The sequence below is a fragment of the Trichoderma evansii genome (assembly GCF_050947405.1).
Source record: "Trichoderma evansii strain SZMC 28006 chromosome Unknown GGI43scaffold_29, whole genome shotgun sequence".
Lineage (NCBI taxonomy): Eukaryota > Fungi > Ascomycota > Sordariomycetes > Hypocreales > Hypocreaceae > Trichoderma > Trichoderma evansii.
In genome coordinates this window covers 93,121-116,599 of record NW_028145177.1, presented here as the reverse complement: position 1 = coordinate 116,599, position 23,479 = coordinate 93,121, and the positions used below count along the sequence as shown (strand labels likewise).

The window sequence follows — 23,479 nt, the reverse complement described above, 5'->3', positions numbered from 1 at the left end:
GGATGAACTTTATATCTACTGCCAGGACATTTAGTCTACATGTACCATAAGCCGTATTTTTTTTTAGTTGGGCTGCAAAGTATAGCGGAAGACTAGAAGTAATGACCCCTGTCAAATTTAATTTGGCGGCCTTTCTCATCAGATCTCAACGACGTAGGAAATTTGTAGGCGATATTCAAAATATTATAATCTCTTAAATAGTAATAAGGTAACATACAATGAAGTAACTTTAGTCATATGAACATCTTTACAAAATTAGCTGGAACTGTTTACCCAGCCTCAGGCTGTGTCTATTCCAGCCGATAATCCTTTTCCTCATCCAATTCCCACTTTGCCTCATCCGAACCATTCGGTCGACTTGCTCTCCGAAACCCTATCTCCAAGCCCTCAATCTCCGCCACTGGTTTTACGGCACATACTTCAGCCTTATACTTATCAGAATACCACTTATCCACGTATTTTGGGTTATCCACAAATTCGGGATATACTTTTCGCATACGACGCAGCACGGTTCCTGAAATCTGATCCACGCTGTTGTGATATCGTAGCGCGAGAACTTCGGGGCCCATTGTATCCCGAAGACTCTGCTGAACATGTTCAGGCAATAAGCCAACCTTGAATAGTAAAAGATCGTAGTGCAAGAGGCTGGCTTTACCATGCCAAGAGCCCCCACGAGTTGCCCGATGATAAAGACCAACGAGAGCTGTAATTGCACCGATGCAGCCGGTGCCGTAGTCTGAGATTGGAAACGGGGGTACCATGGGTTCGTCGAGGCCCATGAACTTGCCTTGCTCCCACGCAATACCCGTCACCTGAAAGTTACTCTGTTAGTAAATGATTTAGGGATTGCCCATTTCGGACTATGGGATGCTTACACAGTCTGCAATTTGCTGCCATCCAGCCCGATTTGCCCACTCGCCTTCATACCCAAAACAATTCTCATTGACGTAGACGAATCCTTTACCCCTCTTAGAAGCTAGTTCAGCGAGTTGCTGAGGGCCATATCCTAGCTTTGCAATCGCCCCAGGGCGATATCCATCAACCACGACGTCGGCTTCGGCCAAGAGCTTCTCAAACGTCTCTCTACCTTCCGCTGTCTTGAGGTCCAGATCCGTCGCTCGTTTGCCCATGTTACCGTCCACTTGAAAGAACGGCACATCGCTAAGATTTGGACTTGTCACCTTGATGACTTCAGCGCCATATTCGCCCAGAATCCTGGTGATTGTAGGGCCAGCAATAATGCGACATAGCTCGAGTACCTTGATACCGGAGAGTAGCTGACTATCACTATGGCTTGGAAGGGGAACCTGCGGCGTTTTATCTTCTATGTTCTCAACTGACCAAGGCGAAAGTCCAATGTTTGTTCTGCCCTGTCGATATAGTCAGCTAATACCACTCTTATTCACGGTCTCGATTTTCTAGGCTTTGGCTGACATGGGGAGTTTTAAGAAACTCGGTATGCGGAAAGGCTTTAACGCCTGCTTGCCTATGCTGCGCATTCAACTTCTCTAGCTCTTCTGGCGTAAATTTCTTCACCGCAGATTCAATAGTTTCCACAATTTGCTCGTGTGTTGTCAGATCAGGCCGATGTGACTCCAGACCAATCATTTTCAGAGTCGTCGACGCTTCCAATGACCCATGGATGTGATAGAACTCATTAGGTGTTTTTGTGGCATACAAATTTGCAGACATGCGACGATAAGCATTGGATTGCGCTTGAAGCAGATCCGTATCTATACATGCGCCATATTAGTTAATAAGTAAATGAGCTCTGTGCCAGTGCTGGGTTATGCAAACCTTTCAACAGGCTTTTAACTTCTTTGTCGAGCTTTCCATACCCCCCCACTCGAGCCAAGTATGCTTGAAATAGAAACGCAGTCGTCTTTTCAAGACTAATTGCAATTTTCCTCTGTGAAGGTGAAGGCGCCTCTCCATGCTTTGTATCCGCGAGGAGAGATGCAACTGAAGCCTCGATAGCCTTTAGTGCAGCTGTTGTTTCTGTCTCCTTGAAAGGAATAGGAAAGTACGGCCGATCACGTTCTGCGACGAATTGAACATGATCGGCTCGGCTTGCTACTCCGCACGGCAGTGATATAGAATCGAACCCATTGCAGAGATATTGTAAAATATCATGAGCCTCCTTTTTGGAGGAATATGTGGGGGTTGGTATGCCGTTCATAGTAGGCGACATGAGTTTATGATTCTAGAATAGTTGATGGGCCAAACTTTATCTTTTCTCCCATCTATTATACAATTGTTGAAGTCGGCTTTATATCGTTTGTTCATACAAGCCTGACTATACGTGGAATGCAAATTCGCCCCCACAGGTTGCTCATGAGTCGTGATACCAACCTAGGCCATGCCGAAAGACGCAATCTATAACAACAAAGACAATTGATTTAAACCCCTCATCTGGAATATACCGGGTACGGATGTGAAATATTGCCGCTCAACAACTTCTCAAACCAGGCCCTGACTAGGATCCATGCCGCCCATATCCGACGCCTAAGCCCCGACTCCAACATTGTAACAGTGGGGCCGCGCCCTTAGCCGACATTCTCTTGTCTGACATCACTTGCATCTCCCCTTATTTACAGCTTGCTGCGATGTCCTAAAAGAGAAACCTCATTATTATACCGCAACTATCCGGCCAAGTTTGTTCTTGTGTGTCTTATCTGGAAGCAAAGTTATTCTGATCCTGGGCTGTGAATCGAGGCGCTAACTAGTTCAGTTAATGCATACAGTTTAGGTGTTTGACAGAAAGAGGACGAATTCGATATAGTAAAAGTTCCAATAAGCCACTCAGCCATGCCATTCCTCAAGTTAGAAGACCGAGATCGGCAGCTTTACTATACGCTGAATTCACCAACAGCGGCAGCATCGTCTTCTAAGATAAAAACTCTAATCCTTATCCATGGTCTGGGGTCTTCTAGTTCTTATTATGCACCGGTCATTCCCAGGCTCGTGGATGCAGGATACTCTTGCTTGGCACTTGATTCCTATGGTCCGTTATTATGTCCCTAATTCCGATTATTAATTCCCGTTATGTATTGTGGCTGACATAGTTTAAAATATTGAAGGTGCCGCATTAACCAAATTGACTGGCCAGGGCGGTGATCTTGAAACAATAATTCAGGATATAGGCGCCGCCGTATCAGCACTCAAAATATCTCCTAGCGAAACAATTATAGTGGGACATTCTATGGGCGGAATTGTCGCTCCTGAAGCCACACTTCGATACCAATTCGCCGGCTCTGTTCTCTTAGGCCCTGTGTATCCCAACGAGGGTCTTGGAAAAGCTCTTGGAGACAGAATTCAGAAAGTCCAACAAAGTAAGTGAAAATATGCACAAAACAATTTTGAAAGTTAAAATGATGTTTGGAGATTTGCTTAATATACTGACTGCTCTAAGATGGCATGGACGGCATAGCAGACATCATACCCAAGGCTGGAACAGCATCTACGGCCACCGCACTTTCACGAGCATTCATTCGGACTCTTCTCCTTGCTCAAAGTGCTGAGGGCTACATTGCAAACTGTAGAGCAATTATAAATGCTTCGGTGCCAGCTTATGAAAAGATCAAGTCCCCGCTCTTGCTGGTCGCTGGTGCTGAGGATTTTGTTTGTCCGATGGAGCTCTCGCAGAAAATCCACGATAGGTATGTGCCACTATCTCTGCTTTTCTTATAATCAGTGTGTTGCGAACCCATTACTTACTTGTCATGTGTTAAAGCTGGGGATCAACGAATAAACATTTCCAAGTTCTCGATAAAACCGGTCACTGGTACTGCGTTGAATCGCCTGATCAAGTTGGAGATGCTATTGTTCAATTTGCAGATGGCATCAAGTCTGCATAAATCATGTATGATGTTTAACCTAAAGAGAATAAAAGGTTCTAAATTATTTCCTGAATACAGTGGAAGAAGAATTTCTCTTAATAAGCTATAGACATTTAGAGCTTTGACCGACGGTTTTGCAATGCTCTTAGCTCTCTTCTCAGGATCTTGCCTGTTGGATTCCTGGGTATAACATCGGTGAAGGTAACACCGCCCCTCAATTGTTTGTGATTTGCGACCTTGCTTTCGACATATTTGACCAAATCGGTTTCCGATATTTTCCCCTTTGCTCCAGGCACAAGGACAACATATGCCATCGGTACTTCTGTATCCTCTCGCTGCGTTCCAATCACACCAGCATCAAAGACGGACGGGTGAGCGATAAGAATGCCCTCTAGCTCGGCTGGCGCAACTTGCAGTCCCTTATATTTGATAAGCTCCTATGATGTTAAAAGTCAGATTTGCATCATTTTCATCCATATTAGAACACAGTTCAGTTGCTCGCCTTTTTCCTGTCTACTATGTAGAGCAAATCTCCTTCCACTCTTAGGATGTCTCCAGTTCGTAGATATCCATCAGCGGTGAAAGAATGCTTGGTAGCTTCGGGGTTATTATGATAGCCCTTGGTGATCATTGGGCCTTTCAACAGTGCTTCGCCGGGTTGTCCAATCTCAACGTCATTGTCGTTTTCATCTACAAGTCTGAAAACATAGGTTAGCAGCGAAATTTCTATGAAATCCTTGATCAATATTTCCTTGCCTCATGAGAGCATTGGGCATTAATGGACTCAAAGTTCCCACCGTATCATGACGATCTGGTGGAGTATGAGTTACCGCACCAGTCGTTTCGCTCATCCCCCAAACTTGATGTATTTCACCTTTTAATTTTTTGTTAGCCGATTCTTGCAGATCGTAGCTCATGGGAGCAGCGCCAGCAACACCATATTCAACGCTCTTAAACTGGTCCGTCACAGCTGGATCCTTTACAATAGCCATGTATACAGGTGGTACAGTGAAGAAATAGGTCACTTTGAGTTCTGCAGTATGCCGAATAAAGTCATCAATGTTGAACCTTGACATCCAGTAAACAACACCGCCATCATAAAAGCATTTGATGAAGTAGCTGAGTATACCGGCAATGTGCGCTGCAGGCAAGTGGCCGAGAGTGGATCTGTGGAAAGTGTGATCTAGTCTTGCCCAAGCTTCACGGCTCATAGTAGCAGGAATGTAACACTCGGACACCATATTTTGATGAGATATGAGAACACCTATACAGATCAGTATCATGTTAAACACTTGCAATGGTATTTAAGGTGCTGGCTCGGTCTACCTTTCGGCAATCCAGTGGTCCCTGATGAGTACAGAATACACGCTTTGCTATACTCTAGTTCTTTTGGGTCAGTAATACGCCTCCAATCCAGAGAGCCTTTAAAATCACACTCGATTGTTCCATCTACGCTCTTCAGCTGGATCTCTGGGTACGAAGTGAGCACCAGAACATTCTTGGCAGGGATTCCGGCATTGAGGGCGCCGCTCAAAGCAACATCTTTTAGATCTTCGCTGCATATAACAACGCTACTGGGTCCATCCTGAATTTGCCTTGTCAAATCTGACGCAGTAGAATTTGGCGATGCGGCTGAGTAGATGCCTTCAGCAGCAAGAACAGCGTAAAAGACGCAGCCCAGCGCAGACTGTCCCGTGGATATCGTGACGACTATGTCCTTTTCAGGACTGTCCTTACCAACGCCATACTGGTGGCGAAGAAAGTAAGCAATCTGACGAAATAGGTCGCGCGCTCTAGCTTTGGTGATGGCTTTGGAAGGATATTTAGCTTCCGCGAATATTGGAGAGTCTTCTTTTGCTTGGCACCCTTCGTATTCTGGAAAAGGCCATGTCAGTTTTCAACGCCGAGGCGAAGAATTGCAACGCTAAGGGGGGACAGAGATGCCATCTGAGCAGTTCAATGTCGGCATACCAAACAGAAATGTAAGAAGATCCACATTTGGAAACTCTAATTGTCTTTTGTGCGAATATACATGTTTCATGATGAATTAGCGAGTTAGCCGAGCAAAACTGTAGATATCTTCAAGCTAAGATTGCTCCGTTGGCCCTGATAATTGGTGCATATAACTCCCAGCAATATAAATTCCGCAACTCTGTCCATTTCTTAACCCCATTGCTTTTTTTCCAGGTTGCCATTATATATACCGAGGCCGATGCAAACATGTGCGCGGAGTTTGTTGGTCAAACCCATGATTCACCCTAGCTCACCTCTTCGATGATTCCATTAATAGAGCGAAGCTACTCCAAATAAGTATTCCGTGTGTGCAGAGCAGCAGGGACTAAACCCACACGCAATGCCACCCCTACATAACTTCCGCCCGCAAATCCAGAACTACTCCCTAGGGGGTAATAAGTGTTTGAATCCACCAATACTATTGCGTTGGCAATCAACACTAGCACCTGGGCAATTAAACTATTAACTCAACCATTTTGAATGGCTTTGTTTCTCATTGGTTCACATAGATCCAATAAACAAGGCGGCTTTATATAGCTTTCATGAATAATGATTGAAGACAGAAACCATCGATGGCCATGGATGCCATTAATAAGCGGACCTTGATCAACCAACATCGAACTTATCCAATGCCCTATTTCAAAAAGTGACGTTACCAGATTCAGCCGACTGCAGATGCCGTGGTACCATGCACGTCTCAGTTTATGCAAAGGTCACGGCATATGACGACCGATCCAAGTGCGCAGATGGTAACCTTAGGTAATTCCTAATACAGTATATCATGCTTTTGCGTGATATTAAGTTGACTGGCAACTACTATCTTCTTGACAAAGCGGGAACCTCTAGGCGCACCTTGAGTGAGAAAACTCTCGAACTAGATCTCACTAATAACCCTAGCCTTATTTAATACAAATTATCTCCACTCTCTGCCAGAACCTGCTACAACGGCTTCAAGCCGTTACATCTTCCGTAGTATAGTGGTCAGTATGCAAGCTTGTCACGCTTGAGACCCGGGTTCAATTCCCGGCGGGAGAGCGCCACCCTTTCAAAGGGTATTCTTTTTTTTTGCTTTTTTGGCGATTTCATTTTCCAATCTCTATCTATTATATATATCTTTTCAAAAGGGCCAATCTTGTCTTGTGTTTTTATCTTTTTTATGAAAACAAAATCCTGTTAGTTTGTCCCAATGCACACAATCTATTCTATCTATTTGGTATCATACACTCTACAAAAGCAACCCGCTAACATGCTGTAGAACGCACAGTTCCGCTGCTCAAGACAACATCATGCCATCTCTCTCTTAATGCATTCTCCCACTCTTTAAAATCCTTCACCATGCCATCGCCCCAGAGGATTTCTCCCGTGTGCAAGAATTGGTTCAGCGGCTGTATTGTAAACCAATCATGGTCGCTACGGCAAACAACATCCGGCCGGCGATCGCAAGTCTTGTTCCCAGGTTGCTTAATGATTCCATTCAAACACTTCTCGCAATAAGCATCCACGCAGAGTCGACACAGGTATAAGTTCTCAGTCGTAGAGATGTTATTCAAGCATTGCGCACACCACTTATCGACAGACTGAATGTCAGGAAGCTTCGGCTCGATTCGTGTGAGCGTAGGAGAAGCCAAGGGAGTCACCGCTGCAACCGCGCGATTAACCTTTCTCATGGATCGAGCCAGCGCCTGCGCGTCTTCAGTGTCGTTGGCTGCAATGAATGCTTGTAGTAAATTTTCAACAGCGTATTGGTCATTCCTTGGCTCATCGTCTAGTAAAAGGTCGAGGCTGTTGATGATCAGATTTCCAAGGAGCTGTCTTGCTTTCGGTTCATCTTTTAGAAGTCGATAAAACAGCGCCAGATAAATGGATGCTATATTGACATCTGAGCCATATTTATCCGCAGGTACATCGAAATTTTGATTTTTGCTCTGCTTCTCTTGGATCTGCTCCAATTTCTGTATCCACTCCATGGCTTCGGGCGAATTGAGGTCGGTTTGGAGAATCTTTTGTTTATACAGAGCAGACAACTTTTGGAACGATGTTGCATGTCCATGGCGTGTTGGGACATTACCTCTTGGCCTGTACTCAAACAAGGAAATCCGCTCAAATATCTCGATTGAACCATCCAGGTCACGGTTATAAGCCAGAGTGGTTCCATATGCTAGACGCAGATAGAGCACACCCATTTGATTGCTGTCGCGAGCAGTCTCAATGGCCATTTCGAACTGGTTCAATATGAACTCTACTTTACCTGTCTTACAGGCTGCTTTAGGGATCCAGTCCATGACAAGTAGCTTGCCGCAATTCCGGAGAAGTAGGTCTGTCAGGGGGTTTGACTCTTTCCCTTTGCTATCGGACTTCTTTGCCATCTCTTGAAGTAGAACCATCATCTCAGAATGAAAATTCGCGTTCGCTAGCATCTCTAAATATTCGACTTCGGCTTCAAACCGCTCAGAGGAATAGAGATTTGCGTTTGGTGCGCTATCGATTGCTTTTCGAAAGAACTTGAGCGCAGGCTCCATCTTCCCTGTCAGATACGAGCACCGTGCAATAAGCAGATAGTCCTTGTAGAGACGCCAATTGCAACTGTTTAAAGCATAGCCCTGCAAATTTCCATCGTGAATACTCTTTTCCTCAATCTCAGCACACTTGAGAGCCCGGTCCAAAGATGCGCTGTACTGGCCATATTTGGATAAGCAGTAGGCAATGCGACCTGCAGTCCCAACATTACTAGGATCCAGTTCAAGCGCTTTGTTGTACTGCGTCAAAGCGTCGCTGTATCGCTCCAGCATCAAATACGTGCTCCCCAAGCGTCGATAAGAGTGTGAGGTTGGAGGATAGTTTGCCCACTCAATGGCTCTTCGCACTCTATCTTCGATTGGCATCTCGGACCAGCGAATCTGCGCTTGAGACCAAGGATGTCCTTCGCTCATGAAAGCCACATTCTGGACAATGTTGAAACAGAATAGCGTTGGGATATAGCTGATGAAGTCTTTAGAGAGCCATTGCTTCGCATAGAATCGGCCAATTGCCTGGCAAATTCCGAGATCTTCTTTAGCCTGATTTCTGACAAAATCTTTCGCTTCAGCTGTAAGGTCCACGAAAATATCCGGATCATTAAGCCATTTATGAAGGGCTTGAATGTTGGAGTCGGTGAGAACCTCTAACCCTTCATCATTCTTCTCATACATGATGCTCCAGTCATATATGACATTCTCCATTGTCAGCATGTTGAATATGCGCATGCCTAGTTCCTTTTTGTCTTCCGATGGAACAGTCGCTGGGTCAAGCGCTGCCAAATGTTCTTGCCAGTACCAAGCGGCATATTGCTTTATTGCTTCTTTTCCATGATCCAACCCCAGCTTATCAAACCATGCTTTATCATTAAAGATTCGTAGACAGGTCTTTAAAATATTGATGCGTGCCGTCTTCAGATCAACGCCAATCGCAACGCCTCCTTTTGTCGCATGGGTAATGTTTGCGTTGCCCTCACGAAAGAATTGACGTACTGACGCGTGGCAGAAGGTCACATACGTCGTCGAAGGATTCGACCGAAATTCAACCTCGTTAGAAATATCAAGAATTCCAGGGCTCCGTGCTGGGCTGAAGTGCCGTGGACTAGGCAAGTCAGCCGTAGGCGGACTGGTTCCCAGGATGTCTCGGCCCATAGGGCTTACTACACGCCTGGGACTGCTATGATTAGAACCGCTGAGTGCGCGAAGACGCGGGCTTGGGCTTGGACTATGACTTCCTTCTGGATGCGCCTCTCGCTGCGTTCTAGCAAAATCCTTGACCAGGTCATCTGTAGTTAAGCCGTCTTCACGTTCAAGCGCAAAGAAACACGCATATTGGCCTCTTAGTGATTCTTCAAGCCGCAGCGGAGGATCTCCAAACTTCATAATGAGCGCAGCCTCCAACTGTTCGAGCGTGAGCGATTCTTCGGCACAGGAAACCCATCGTAGCATCTCGGTGAGATCACGGGCATCTTCCTCTGAGATTGTGACAGAGAGGTTGGCAAGTGTTTCGTTGAGCATGCCGTTAATTTCTTTCGGAAACGACTTTAAGCTTTTAAGAATTGAACTCGGATGCCGCTTCCGGTTGATCTCATTCAACATAAACTTTGCCAGAATAAAGAGGCCGTCGACTTGCTTCTTCATGGATTCGATAACTTCCTGCTTAAACTCTTCCGGAGACCGGCTGAGGATTCTTGAGCGTCGCACGCCGTCGGTTATGAATGCGCTCACATCGTCTGCAATGCATTCTGGCGTCACATAAATGGTTGTGAATACTTGGCCGGCTGAATTTGGATCTAATGCAGTGGACACCATTTCAGCTAAATAACTCCTTCCAGTAAAAGCAAACTGTAGCCTGAGTCGTGATTCTGGCTCGAATTCATCTCCAGGTGCAAGAAGAGACAAGAGTTGTTCAACATCACTCTGTTCTGCTTCGTCTATACCGTCGAAGAATATGTATAAAGTTGTATCGCGGTTGTCTTCCTGTAAAGGTTGCACAAATAGCCTCCTAAATGCACTGGGGATGGTTTTAATTTCGTCGCTGCTACGAAGCTGCCTTGTTAGTTTCTCAGCATATATGGCATCGTTTTCACTAAGTTGATAAGCGACATCACGCAGCGCCTGCAGCACAGATCGTGTCTCTGGATCGTTGCCAGAAAAGAAGAAGTAGCCCAAATGTGGAAGATTTTCAAGGCCCCAAGTGATAGCTCGCGACGTTAGAAAAGATTTTCCGGTGCCTAGCAATGTCAATAAGATTAAACGCATGCCACTGTATAGTTGGAATTTAAAGAGCTTTCTTACCAGGGTTGCCACATATCCACAGATACTGAGATTCCCCTTGAAGCCAAGACTTCATACCCTCATCTTCCAGTAGCCAGTCTCCAGTTCCTTGAACTCTGTGCTTGTTGAATGCCGCGTAAGAATCCTCTGCATATGGAGTAGGCTCCAGAATTTCCCGCAGCTTTTCTCTATAAAGGAGGCCGCTATTTCGCTGTTGCCCCAGCCGCATATCCAGGATGTTTTGGCTCATCTGTGCAATCATATCCTCTACTCTGTCTGACTTGATATTGAGCTCAGCAACACCTCCATGCGTCTCTGCAATGGCCTGCCGCTCCTCTCCCAGCGTCAAGTTGTTTAGTCTCTGAAGCGCCTCTTGGACAGGACTCTCAATCCCTATTAGCTTTTTGAAATACGCTTTCAGCCTGCCATGGTGTGCAGCTTTAGTAGCAATAACAAGAACTTCGAACAATGCTGCCAGGATAGTGACTAATTTCTCTTGCAGCGCAGGAGTCAATGTGTGATTCAAGTACACGTCTAGCCTCGAGGTGAAATCCTATTACACGTTATTTTCGAAATGGAAGACATAGGAGAGACATATAAAATCTGCTTACCTTTAGTTGTTCAAATAGTTCCAATATCGAGTCATACATCGCAGAAACATCATGCGCAGCATTTATCAGGTACATAACTGCGGCAAAGATACCCTGTGCTGGCGGGAAAACTTCCGAAGCTCCCTCGGCCACGATATCTCCTATCAGCTCTACCGGCTTCAGAGCAGCTCCAACAACGTCGAAAATCTTCTGACGCTTTTCTCGAAAGTGATTAAACTGGTCATTTTGGACCGTCAACTGGAGTTTTAAATCAGCAACAGACTTCATCGGCGGCGTCAGAAACTCATTAAGCGTCGGCCCCTTGTCAGATGAGTCGTTGTAGAGCTTCGTGGCATCCGCAAGAATAGCCGCAAACTGTGCCTCCACCCCCTGCGGAGTCTTCGCAGGCTTCTTCTCCAAATCGGTCATTTTTTCCATTATGCTCCTTCTGCCAGCGATTTCCATCACGAGAACAGCTTGGCATTTAAATACTCAAAGTCACATCTGCTACACCAGCGTTTTAGCTACTGCGGCTCAAGTGGCGGGGGAATCGCGCCAATGACAAGGGTTCTACAGCCTCAAGTGACAAGACTAGATGCTCCTTCGCCTCATTATTAGCGCACTAAGAACTAAACCCCAGGCTGCTAAGCCGCATTGATCTGTTGGTTTATTGCCCTTTAAGTAAAAATAGTTGCCTACACAGGGCTGTCTTGCGGTTAAGCGCCGTCAATATCTCATCATCTGCCACGAAGATAAAACGAATTACTGGGCAATGATAGTGGCTCCAAGCTTGTAAAGATTTTATTTGGCCCCGGTTTTACTGGTCTTTTGTGTCCTTTGGAAGGATTAATGTGTGTTTCGTCAAGGATAGTCCTATGGCAAGGGTGACTAGAACAATCGACGGCTATTTTGAGTCATGGACCAGGCTGCGGTTGTTGGTACAGGGACAATAAGAGCCATGTTCCTGAGCCACTGTTGTCCTGATTTAGCTACATAGGGCCCTGGACATGCTACCAATATCAAGGACAAGATAAGATAGCATCGTAGTATTAGCAAACAAGCCAAAGTCAGCGGTGACAAAATTGGCGCTGGGCGTGACTCGCTTAACACCATTGAACTATCGACTTTTCTGTCCTTCTGAAGCGCCTAAAAACTGGAGGCGGGCGCGGCGCGGCCCGTTGGTCAACTTGCTATGCTCAATATTACATAGAAACCGTAGCTATTTATGTTAGTGTATAGTAGTATCCGTTGGTCTGACTTTCAGCAACCAGCGAGTAGCTACTCCGTATATCAGCGAAAAATACCAGACCCTTACGACAGAAAATTTGATGAAAGCGCAGCCTCTTTCTTGTTTATGTACATGAACTAGCTCTTCTAAATTCTTCTTTAATTTAATGTATCCTTGAGGGATTTCCATAATTGTGCTATACCAAGCATATATTGCGCTGAGCGGCGTAAGACTTGCAGACTGCCCCTCTTCACAACCAAAAGCTGCCAGATTCCCGTCTCTTAGCTACATGTAGAAGTGAATGGTATTCTCCGAGCACACACTTGTAATAACCTAAATACCTTCTACCATGGCAGAGTTCTAGCCCACGGGGCAGATCAGGGGTCTATGCTCGGAGGATCACTGCCATCGGGCTGCATCTTTCTTACATGCAACGCACGTATTACCTATTACAGAGTACATGTACTCCGGACGCTTACGGGGCAGATTATGCTTGAATGCTACGCTCCTACGCTCCCCACTATGATTCTTAGCATTGCCACTCTGACCTTTGATGCCTGAGTACGGAGTGCATGTGCGTAGCACATACGCACAGCTTCACACCTTCCCGCTAAGCGTATCGGAGAATCTGACGCAGTGATACCCGTCGTTTGAGACATTTGAGACGTGGCTTACGAGAATGCACTTGGACGAGAGCTTCAGACTGGCTAGAAAATGTGGACTGAAACGCCACTGTCGCTACTTATTTCCATACTCCTCCCACCGCCATTTCATGTTACGGCTTTGAGGGCCGGATAAAAGACATCATCAATGTGTTGAGGTTCAATATGAGAACGCCGGTGACATGCATCAAACAAGCAAAGTGTTTATCATCCCGCGTCAGACAGGATCGCGTGTGGGGTCCCCGAGATGCCGCCGGTCTCGGTGATCTCGGATTAATCTGCCTCATAATGGAGAGGAAGAAGGCTTTCGTGCTCCGGGCTGTACGGGCCAAACACGGAAGTTTAAAGATAAAAAAAAGTTCGCGGAAGGCAAGGTTTGTTTGCTGATTGTGCTTCGTTATCAGTCCGAGACGCACCGAGCGCCGTGTGAGCTTACCCGCCGATTGATAAATTTAAGCTGGAGCCCGCGCAACTGTTTAAATCTCAAACCTTTGACTTTGTTTGAACCTCCGTTTCCCTGAGTCTTGTCTATGAATTTTTAGTGTCTTGATTGTTTGCCCCTCCGCACGTGCACGCCAATCGATCTCGTAGACGTGTGATGCTACTACTGCCTTCTTCTGGCTACTCGATTGTCAATACTACAGAGTCCTGGTATCCTGCGCAATCTTGCTCTTTGTTTATGATTTGTAATGTCACCCCGAATCAATATTCCTTCTTGGCTACAGAGTATTTAATTTTGGTTGCGAGCACAGTATAAGCGCAATAGTCGCTAATGAGCCATTAGGATACATGCACTTATAAGCGTGGAAATATTATCCCTGCGACTCGTATTCCAGCTCGACAAAACATAAAGAGGGAGAGAGAGAAAAGACTCGTCATACCGCCTTTAATTCAACCACAGCTTCCAAGATGTTAGAAGCCGAGCCGCCCAAGAAATTCGCCATTGCGCTTTTTCATGGATTTCAAGCGCTCGATGTATTCGGTCCCATCGATGCGCTCAACTTACTCTCGTTTTCTAAGCCATTAGAGCTGTCTATTCTCGCTGAAACGTTGGATCCCGTATCAACCGTCCCCGAACGACTTCCAGACGATAGCCCAATCCCAAATCTACCGGCCACTGGTGTAATTGGGCAGAGTGTTGTTCCATCACATACGTACAAGAACGCACCAGATGATATTGAGGTCCTCCTGGTCCCGGGAGGCCGCGGAACTCGAAATCTGCCACGCACACAGCACGTTGCGGACTTCCTCAAAGAACGATTCCCGAAACTACGCTACCTGCTTACCATATGCACGGGAGCCAGTATTGCGGCGAGAGCTGGGATACTTGACGGCAAGAATGCTACAACAAACAAGATGGCTTTTGATTGGGTAAGAAACCAAAGCAAGGGAGTCAAGTCTCCTCACTGCAAGGACTAGCTAACGTATATACCCAACACAGGTGGTGACTCAAGGCCCAAATGTCAATTGGGCTCGCCGTGCCCGTTGGGTACGGGAGGGCAATGTCTGGACTTCCTCGGGATTAACGGCTGGCATCGACATGATGTATGCTTTCATTGAGGATCAATATGGAGAAAAGACTGCAAACTGGATAGCCGCAGCGTCAGAATTTACTAGGAATAAGGACCCTACTGACGACCCTTTCTGCAAAGTATGAGTACGGACGCGAGGAAAAAAGCTGTGGCCAGAGAATTACGTGTATTTGCTTTTGGTTATAATATTTAATGTTGCATTATGAAATATGCAATCCGAGATCCGTCATTTGAGATAGAAATTAATAAACTCTGCTGAGGTGAGCTTGAAATAAGTGCCACATCATGAGTCAATGTATCAACCACCTGCCGAAGAGGCCCATATACCACAAACTAAAAATAACAAATCATGGTCTCATGTCTCATTGCGTATACCTGCAGCTCACTGGCTTCTTATTCTCCAACGTGCGTGCCGTAAACCCCAAGCAATCCTTGTTGCCGCCGGGCTGGTTGAATCCCGCATCCAGCCAGATGCTCCACGAGCCGTCGATGCTGTGCGGGCAAGCAAGTAAGCCCTCGCCCTTGAAATTCAGGTTTTTGTTTGCATCGAGGGCCCAGCCCTTCAGCTCGCCATAGTGTGAGGTTGTATCTCCGGTAACGTAACGTACAACGCCCTGCCCTGTTCACCAAGGGTAACAACGTACACAAGAGTCAGTGCATCGGAACCCAAAACAAATTGCGAAAACAGAGAACATAGAGAGAGAAAAAATTAGAACGTACCCATGCCAGATCGATCTACAAAAACCTTTTGCTTCACCCCCTCGCAAGAGTACAAAACTAGCTCTTCGCACTCAATATAGAATGTCGCGTAGCCGCTGGATTTGCCATTGCATGTGGCATTCGCATGAGGTAGGTTGAGAAACAGACCGCCCTTCGCGGCACTGAGTTGAGCAAAGTGGATAGGACTGGCAGACCGAAGTGCCATGACGTCAAATGTGGCAGGGGCATTATGTGGTGCGGCGATGGCAGAGGAGAGAAGGAGAGTGACGGTAGATAGGGTTTGTAATAACTTCATGGTGACGAGGAGATGTATGTGACTGGAAGAAAAGAGTCGCAGTATTGTACAAGTGCAGCTAGATATGAGGATAATGATGGCACTGATTGCACTGATTGCCCTACCCTTCTTATAGCATTTTCCTTTACCGCCTCGAAGAATCACAGCCTTCATTCCAAACGAGACATCGGAGACGCCCGATTAAACTATGTCATACAATTGGAGCTAAGCCACAGCGCCATCTCGTAAAATATTCAGCTGGGAATCACAAAGAATCTAGATCCTCGGGCTAGACTGGGCACTAGTATCTCGGATGCGCCAGCTCTATTTTCAGCTGACATGTGGTGCCTTACCCGAAAACCGTTTAACGATAGCGGGTGGCCAATGTACGCTCCCTACTTGATTCTATTTGAAGAACATTGGATGATTGGTGTAGAGTGATTGTTATTCTAAGCTTAAACTTGTTTTGCTTCGTATATGTAGCTAAATCGATAACTCCTGACATGTACCCACATCAATTTCATAACAATGCATATCCTCTCGCTACGCTCGAGTTATACATTCACATAAATCAGATACTCTCAAATGTTGTGAAGAAAACGAGAAAAATTCTTAAATTTAATCTATATGGTATCTCTTGCATAATAATAACTCGCTTGTTCATATGTTTCTTCAGTGCTGCTCCCACTCGGTTTGAGGAGGTGAAAAATAAGACCGCTCAAAAAAACAATGCATCTTTATATCATATCATACGTCGTTTGGACTTTCATCCTCCGCATCTTCCTGGACCTGTTGGTCTGATAGTTTTGGATTTCTGAGAGCCAATGCAAAACCAATCATAGGCAAACAAATACACATGGCCGTGATGCAAAGCAAGCGCTGAATGCTCTGATAACTGTGAATAATGGCACTTCGGATTTCTGTTCCGACGGGGTATTGTGAAACAATGGAAAATGGATTCTCGTAAATAGCTCGTGCTAGAGTAGCGTTGGGCTGGAAAGCCAAGCTTGCTTCCAGCGTTGGGTATAGGGTCTGGGTCCAAATGGCCCCAGATAAGCAAGTGCCGAGTGCACTGCCAACGTTGTAAAAAGAGAGATAGAGCCCCGTCAATATAGCAACATGGTCTCGTGATGCTGAGGCTTGAATCGAGGCTTGGGTGGGATAAGCAAACAAGCCGCTGGAGAGACCCAGAAGAATTTGTCCGCCGATGAGTCCAGACTTGGAGTTTAGAGTTGCGCCTCCGGGAAATTTAATTAGAATGCCTAGGGCGATCATGAACAGTACCGTACCTAGGACAATGATGTGTTTAAGACGTCGATATCTGTAAATGACAAGGCCTACAGCAACACCACTAACAACACCAAAGAAGGAAAAGAAGGATAGGATGCGGGTCGCATTCTCGATGGGGAAATCGAATGCAACAATGAGAACGGTATACAGATAGTTGCCCTGCACATACCAGGCAAAGTTCAGCAGGCTCCGCACGGCGAGAGCCGCCCAGACCCCGCGATCCTTCAGCAGATGGAAAGGGACAAGCGGATTTCTGGCACCATTCTTCTCCCAGAAGACGAAAGCGGGAACGCAGATCAGCCCGAAGACCAATGGAATCACGACCTGCGGATTCTTCCAGTGGGACACGGTACCTCCAGCAATCGTCAGAGGTGTAAGAACTAGACTGAAGGCCGTTACGAGAGTGATAAGACCTATGCCGTCTATCTGGTCGAAGAGCTGAGCACTCCACTTGCGAAGGTTATCGAGACCGCTGGAGCCGTCAACAAGCTCGTCCTTTCTGTGAGGTCCCCGCGTCGAACGTCGATCAATAGAGTATAGTGTGATAAGCAGTGGCAGCGAGGCGACAGGGTAGATGATGCACCACATGCCGATTCCCCAACGCCACGTGGTTACGCGCAGCACAGCAGACGTAATGCTGCCGCTGATCCATGTATTGACGATAAACGGCAAGGCGGGAATGTAGCTGAAGAAGACGCGAGCCCGCATAGACGAGAAGTCGGCAACAAGGATCTCCAGGAGCAGCACGATGCAAGTATAGCCAACCTGATAGAGGATGGTACCGGTACAAAATGCATAGACGGAGCTGGAAGTAGACTCGATGGCCATACCAACGGTGTAAAAGAAGGTGGATGCAAGTACAACTTCGAAGCGTCCAAAGACATCGGCAATCTTGGCTGCAGTCGGCTGGATCGCAACCGCAACGACACTCCGGAGAAGGTTGATGGTAGCCAAGTATGAGTGCAGCGAAAAGCTGGATGTTGCATACGGCATGTAGGTTGATCGAACTTGGCTCTCGAGGCCGTATGCATAGCCTATTAGAAAGATGCCCGAGAAGATCCAGAACCGCTCTGTGTAAGAGAGCTGGGCTGAAACGACCTCCATGCGAGCCACGCCCGCAGCTCGTCCTCCAGATCTTCCAGGTGTCGTAGATTCGGCATACTCGTTGTCAACATAGACATTATTGTGATTTTGCGTCGAGATGCTTGAATATTCATGTGGCTCGGCTACTGAGCGTGGCTCCGAGCCGAGCAACGGGGCCTCTTCGCGTGAGGCAGCCATCGCCGAGCCTAAGCGCCACTGGCGACTACAGAGCGCAAAGGAGAGAGGGTTTGGGTAAGGTGGCCCGGGAATAAATAAAACAAGAGCTGTTTTATTATACGATCCCTTCTACCTCATGTTGAACAAAGAAACGATAAAAAACAAAGCCCATAAAGAGAAAGAGAAAAAAAAGAGGGTGAATGAGAAATTGCACGGGGGGTGAGCGCTTTATTATTATGAGAGCTTCGTACGAGTCTCGGATCAGATAAGATCAAATCAGTGACAGGCAGCGGCGAACGACCCACCAAGTTCCGCTATTAATGTCCACAAAGCCCCCGTAATCGCTGCCCAGCAGCTCCCGCTGGGGCTGGCATGATCATCGTCACATGGCCAGGTTGGGCAACTAAAATTAGCGGGCTATGCGAGGAAAGGATGGGTTGGATGAGACGGCAAAGGGCTACGGCTGAGGGAAACGGACAGGAGGCGGCACGTCAGAGTCAGTGACTAATGCTAATATCAGCTGGCTTACATGGCATTTACGGGAGTTGTCGTAGAACAAGAGGCTACATGTGGTTAGTAGAAGGCAAATCCTACCAACAAAGACCTTTTTTTTACCAAAAGTGAATCAGTTTTGTCTCAAAAACGACGCCATAAAAGAGAGGAGAAGCAGAAAAAGAAACCAAAAAATTAAATCAAATTGTGTGTACTCCGTAATTTAGTAATATTGGTAGAGAGTGGGTAGCAAGACCCATGTTGTCTCCAGGGATCGATATCAGAAATACGGCTGAGAGTAGATCCCGATACGCTCAGGCGCTGCTGCCGCCTGCAGCCCTTTGTCACACGCCGATCAAATATTTGCCCGTGCAGCAGGCAGCTAATGATTAGGCTAGCCGAGTTGCACCGCATCCGACCACTGTTTTCGCCATGATCAACTGCTGGGTTACGCAAAGAAAGCCTCCCTTGCAGGCTCAGCTTTGATGTAACCCCAGCGATCGCAGTTCTCTACAGGCCCCCAGAACGACCGTAGCTACAGGGGCCTGTAGGGGATTGATCGTGCTACCGTTAAATGGAAGTCAGGCCACTACGTTCATCGGCCATAGCGCCCTTCCCGCTGTCTGTCCCCAGTTTTACCCGCACTAACCGCCTGCGCTACAGCCTGGTGATTTGGCAATCAAATTGCATCTTTGCGTAGAAAATGTGAAGACAAGGCCAAGGTGCTAGTCCTATGTTCATGCAGTAAATGACTCACCGTCGGGAAATCTTCTTCTTTTGTATAGCTAGAAAATCTTTGACGGTGACGTAGCTTGGCATCAAGCTGCATGGAGGTACATGTAGTTAATGCAAGGGTATCAAGTCTAACCTAAAATGAGGGCAAGGCAAAGGGCAATAACAGTGTTACATTCGCAGTGCCATTAAAATCTTACCCTCAGCAGAATCCTAGAGGAGTTGGCATCACTTGCCCTATAATGAAGTTGAAACAGGGCTGGACAAACCCCCGCTTCAGAGTGCATGTAAGAAAGATTGGGTAGAATATGCACCTCATCGGCCGGGGAGTAGCAGAGATATTGCTAGTCCAATCCTATACAAGACCTAGACTGGCTATACTGCCAGTTGGTGACAGTAGTTGATTACATGTGTGCATTGCTACTTACACGTAGCTATCCAAAGGCTTTTGGCTTTGGCAATACAGCTGGACGGCCAAATGATGGCTAGATCGTGCCTTGCACATGGTCAACCCGTCTCCTCAGAGGGTGACTCAGAGCTAAGAAAGGGTGGGTGGTTGTATAAGCTTCGCTGCCTATTAGAAATGATGCCAAGGCCGCGCTTGTCTCGTCATTGGTGTTGACAACAGTTACAGAAAGTGCCGCAATATAGGGTACTTGTTTTTCGCAATCTGCTACCACTAAGTATTGACATAATTTCTATTCCAAGCGGCTCTCGCAAATCTTGTTTTGTACTTGCCTATACTACAACTATCGCTCATACGATACCCTAAGAAGCATCTGCCGCCCTACGATTTTACAGCCTGAATAGTCAGAAGCGTTATGATCGATTTTTACATGTATCAGCAGTAGTCTAACAGAAGTCATTACAAGCGTCGTAATTTTTGTCTTAGACAGCCATCCATCTTCATCTTTGACCGCTGTTTCCAGCTTTAGGGTACGCACTTAACATCTGAAACATGCGATACACATTTCGTAGATAGCTGCTAGTATTAGTAATTCATATCCCGAGAAAGCGGTGCCCCTGCCTAACAGGCGCGAGGAATGTCTGGAGCGGTAATCGCTGAAGATATGCCGTACATGTACTATGCATTCTCGGCTATTATTGGCTACCTCCATCACCACGTCAAAGGATTGAGAGCTGCAAGAGCGGCTCCCCGCAATGCACAGTTGATATTGATTCACTGACGTGGAGCACAGGTAAATAGAGTTCTCACTGAAAGAAAATATGCCAAAAGTTTGAGCCAATCTAAATGAGTATAAAACGTATATACCATTTGTTTAATTCCTACGACGACGCCATCAATCAGTTGCTGGTGCTAGCATGAAATCAGTAATTTTCCCGACCGAGCTCCAGCCCCGGAGTGCGGCCCGGGTAGGTTCATCGGCGACATCGGAACCCATCTTCCGGCTCCAGACAGTCAAATCTGCCCGCTATAATTGTTTGCGTGACAGCTAAATGTCAACACCCCGCTAAACCTCGGATCTTTTGCCAAAGCAAAAGAAAATTCACAATGGCGACGGTAGCAAAGGAGCCGGCAGCTTCTGAGAAGAAGCAGCGCCCCAGCGCTCTGCGATCGGTCATTGCTGGTTCGACAGCCGGTGCGATTGAAATCGGTAAGTTTGTTGCATTGCGCCGGGCGATGAGTCGCACGTGCTTGGATTTGAAGTTTTTCGAATTGCAACTGACAACTTTTCTACCAATAGCCATTACCTACCCTGCCGAGTGTACGTTTGCGCCGCTACTATTCCGCACCAATGATTAACATATTTCTACATCTACGAACGGCGAACTGACTAAATATATACAGTCGCGAAGACAAGGTCGCAGCTCAACAGGCGACTAGCCGAGGGAAAGAAGCTGCCATGGCCACCATTCGGAGCGCAGTGGTATGCTGGATGCACCACACTCATCATTGGCAACTCTGCCAAGGCGGGAATCCGTAAGCATAACGACCCAATTTGTGGGCTTGGATATTGCAATGGCAGGCGCTAATACAAGATCCAGGATTCGTTGCTTTTGATCAGTTCAAGAGCATGCTCGCCGACGAGAATGGCAAGCTTTCTGGCCCACGAACTGTCTTAGCCGGCTTCGGCGCTGGTGTTACAGAGTCGCTGCTTGCTGTAACTCCCACCGAGAGTATCAAGACTACTCTGTATGTTCTTCTCTTTTTGATGCGCTTGCCATATCTGGCTTCATAGCACAGATACTAACGCAGGCCCTCTTCTTCCAGCATCGACGACCGCAAATCTGCCAAACCTCGCATGCGCGGCTTCCTCCATGCTGTCCCCATCATCGCCCGTGAGCGTGGTATTCGCGGTTTCTTCCAGGGCTTCGTCCCCACGACAGCTCGCCAAGCTGCGAACAGTGCAACCCGCTTCGGCGCCTACAACTTCTTCAAGCAGATCGCCGAGTCTTATACTGCACCGGGAGAAAAGCTGGGCGCCGTGGGCACCTTTGCCATGGGTGGTCTCGCGGGTTTGGTTACAGTGTATGTGACGCAGCCTCTGGACACAGTCAAGACGCGCATGCAAAGTATTGAGGCCAAGAGCATGTATGGAAATACATTCAGATGCGCGGCTATGATCTTCAAGCAAGAGGGCGTCTTGACATTCTGGAGCGGAGCGCTGCCCCGGCTAGCGAGATTGGTAATGAGTGGAGGCATTGTGTTTACCTTGTATGAGAAGAGCATGGACCTAATGAACAAGCTTGATCCTGAAATGAAGTACATCTAAGGAGAGCAGAGTTTTAGGAGAAGAAGGGGGAAAAAAGAAGCCGGCAGGCCTGGCGTTTATGATTTAGATGGGGTTTATGCATCCTATTCATACAGCAACTAGTTGTACAAGTGTATATATATACTGGGTAGTATACAGCGATGTATCGTAAAATATTTTTCGATTTTTTTCTTCGTCATGTCCCTTTCGTCGTGGAAAAGCACTTTTCCTTTGTTTCTCAGCCCTCCTTTTGAATCCCTCCCTATGAACACCGATATTGCCGTTTTGTTCGTAACTCATTGCAGTCTAATCATACCGGACAATCTCTTGCCCAGTCTCTCCAGCCATGTTCTCTTGGGCGCCTCCTCAATTTCCCTGACCAAATCCTCGAAATAAGTCGGTTGGCTCTTGGGCTCCAGCATTGGACCCTTAAGCTTGTACTACAACAACACTCTTGTTAGCGAAATTTGCTGGCCCCTCAACAAAACGTTCGACAAAGTTTGTAGTTGCGAACCCTATCTCTAAACTTATTCTGCACCAGGAACTGCAGTGCGCGGGCCTTTAGCAGCTCCTCGGGCTCGATAGAAGGCTTGTACGTCTTGAACCGCTCGTCGACAACCTTGCCCAGGACATCCTGGAACTGGTAGTCCGGCCGGAGGTCCTGCTTAGGCCATTTGGCGAAGACGTCGGAGTAGATACGGCGCTGCGTTGAAAACAAACAAAAGTTAGCTGGCATTCGAGGATCCCCGTAGACGGCGGGAAACGAAAGAAAATAATTCAATGGCACTCACCGCCAGTGATCGCGACATTGTCAAAAGATTCCCAGACTCTGCTATGCGCGTGCTGCGCAATGCAATGCCGCCACTTGTTTCGCCGACGGAGCTTTGGATACAAATATTGAATTTCTGCTAGAGCCAAAGTTTCCGCGCATACGGTGTGAATTTTACAGTGCATGCAGCTTTGCATACCTCGATGGGCGGATAGATTCCATATACAAGTATGAGATACTTCGTAAAAAGTTACTCCTTACGCATAATCTAAGGTTTTAGTTACTTTCGGATGCCGCGCGCACGGCCCAGGTGCTAAAGGCCATGCAAAACACCAGCACTGAACATTGACAGCGCTTAGAGGGGCTCTGTTGCCTGAGGCCCTCCCCTTTAGGCCTCGCCGCCCAGTAACAGCGTGAAATAGCGGCCTCCGACCCCAGCAAAAGTCCCCCCAGCAGACCCTAGATTGTTCCAGATGGTGAGGGTACCTTACCCAGCACCCGTGGGTACCCAGATCGTCCGCAGGGCGCAGTGGGCTCGCAGGTACCTTCTCTGCATCAGCAGGTGCCTCCCCCT

At 47.0% G+C, this 23,479-nt stretch overlaps 10 protein-coding genes and 1 non-coding gene across 11 annotated transcripts; 4 read left to right on the top strand and 7 right to left on the bottom strand.

Moving 5' to 3' along the window:
- Positions 1-81: 81 nt before the first annotated feature.
- GGI43DRAFT_416807 (CoA-transferase family III domain-containing protein) lies at positions 82-2,490 on the bottom strand. Its single transcript, XM_083207343.1, has 4 exons — positions 1,798-2,490; positions 1,435-1,733; positions 876-1,370; positions 82-812 (listed from the first exon to the last, which is right to left on the bottom strand). Exons 1-4 carry the CDS (start codon positions 2,189-2,191, stop codon positions 291-293), a joined length of 1,710 nt encoding a protein of 569 aa, XP_083056016.1. The 5' UTR covers positions 2,192-2,490; the 3' UTR covers positions 82-290.
- A 318-nt stretch (positions 2,491-2,808) lies between these two features.
- GGI43DRAFT_388047 (alpha/beta fold hydrolase) lies at positions 2,809-3,857 on the top strand (the record flags this gene model as incomplete). The annotated part of the gene is made up of 4 exons (XM_083204012.1): positions 2,809-3,004; positions 3,081-3,332; positions 3,413-3,659; positions 3,734-3,857. 4 exons carry the CDS (start codon positions 2,809-2,811, stop codon positions 3,855-3,857), a joined length of 819 nt encoding a protein of 272 aa, XP_083056015.1.
- A 95-nt stretch (positions 3,858-3,952) lies between these two features.
- GGI43DRAFT_425882 (uncharacterized protein) lies at positions 3,953-5,880 on the bottom strand (the record flags this gene model as incomplete). Its single annotated transcript, XM_083208561.1, has 5 exons — positions 3,953-4,276; positions 4,357-4,487; positions 4,546-5,103; positions 5,166-5,714; positions 5,811-5,880. The coding sequence occupies 5 exons, from the start codon at positions 5,878-5,880 to the stop codon at positions 3,953-3,955; spliced, it is 1,632 nt and encodes a 543-aa protein (XP_083056014.1).
- A 929-nt stretch (positions 5,881-6,809) lies between these two features.
- GGI43DRAFT_416790 (uncharacterized protein) lies at positions 6,810-11,840 on the bottom strand. The gene is made up of 3 exons (XM_083207342.1): positions 11,254-11,840; positions 10,664-11,195; positions 6,810-10,599 (listed from the first exon to the last, which is right to left on the bottom strand). Exons 1-3 carry the CDS (start codon positions 11,695-11,697, stop codon positions 7,094-7,096), a joined length of 4,482 nt encoding a protein of 1,493 aa, XP_083056013.1. The 5' UTR covers positions 11,698-11,840; the 3' UTR covers positions 6,810-7,093.
- Positions 6,816-6,887, top strand: GGI43DRAFT_t204. The gene has a single exon. It is a non-coding gene; the product is annotated as a tRNA-Asp (tRNA).
- Positions 11,841-11,926: 86 nt separating the features above from the next.
- GGI43DRAFT_416789 (uncharacterized protein) lies at positions 11,927-13,048 on the bottom strand. The gene has a single exon (XM_083207341.1). The coding sequence runs from the start codon at positions 12,343-12,345 to the stop codon at positions 12,121-12,123; it is 225 nt and encodes a 74-aa protein (XP_083056012.1). The 5' UTR covers positions 12,346-13,048; the 3' UTR covers positions 11,927-12,120.
- A 693-nt stretch (positions 13,049-13,741) lies between these two features.
- Positions 13,742-14,859, top strand: GGI43DRAFT_228542 (class I glutamine amidotransferase-like protein). The gene is made up of 3 exons (XM_083200480.1): positions 13,742-13,848; positions 13,907-14,493; positions 14,564-14,859. Exons 2-3 carry the CDS (start codon positions 14,032-14,034, stop codon positions 14,777-14,779), a joined length of 678 nt encoding a protein of 225 aa, XP_083056011.1. The 5' UTR covers positions 13,742-13,848; positions 13,907-14,031; the 3' UTR covers positions 14,780-14,859.
- A 157-nt stretch (positions 14,860-15,016) lies between these two features.
- On the bottom strand, positions 15,017-15,669 carry GGI43DRAFT_388044 (uncharacterized protein; the record flags this gene model as incomplete). Its single annotated transcript, XM_083204011.1, has 2 exons — positions 15,017-15,273; positions 15,375-15,669. The coding sequence occupies 2 exons, from the start codon at positions 15,667-15,669 to the stop codon at positions 15,017-15,019; spliced, it is 552 nt and encodes a 183-aa protein (XP_083056010.1).
- Positions 15,670-16,050: 381 nt separating this feature from the next.
- On the bottom strand, positions 16,051-18,526 carry GGI43DRAFT_228548 (major facilitator superfamily domain-containing protein). The gene has a single exon (XM_083200481.1). It carries the CDS (start codon positions 18,217-18,219, stop codon positions 16,396-16,398), a length of 1,824 nt encoding a protein of 607 aa, XP_083056009.1. The 5' UTR covers positions 18,220-18,526; the 3' UTR covers positions 16,051-16,395.
- A 2,212-nt stretch (positions 18,527-20,738) lies between these two features.
- On the top strand, positions 20,739-22,246 carry GGI43DRAFT_228484 (mitochondrial carrier domain-containing protein). The gene is made up of 5 exons (XM_083200479.1): positions 20,739-21,038; positions 21,129-21,149; positions 21,233-21,364; positions 21,430-21,577; positions 21,656-22,246. The coding sequence occupies exons 1-5, from the start codon at positions 20,936-20,938 to the stop codon at positions 22,155-22,157; spliced, it is 906 nt and encodes a 301-aa protein (XP_083056008.1). The 5' UTR covers positions 20,739-20,935; the 3' UTR covers positions 22,158-22,246.
- On the bottom strand, positions 22,184-22,945 carry GGI43DRAFT_430930 (ubiquinol-cytochrome c reductase complex assembly factor 2; the record flags this gene model as incomplete). The annotated part of the gene is made up of 3 exons (XM_083209351.1): positions 22,184-22,576; positions 22,651-22,839; positions 22,928-22,945. 3 exons carry the CDS (start codon positions 22,943-22,945, stop codon positions 22,433-22,435), a joined length of 351 nt encoding a protein of 116 aa, XP_083056007.1. The 3' UTR covers positions 22,184-22,432.
- Positions 22,946-23,479: the final 534 nt, after the last annotated feature.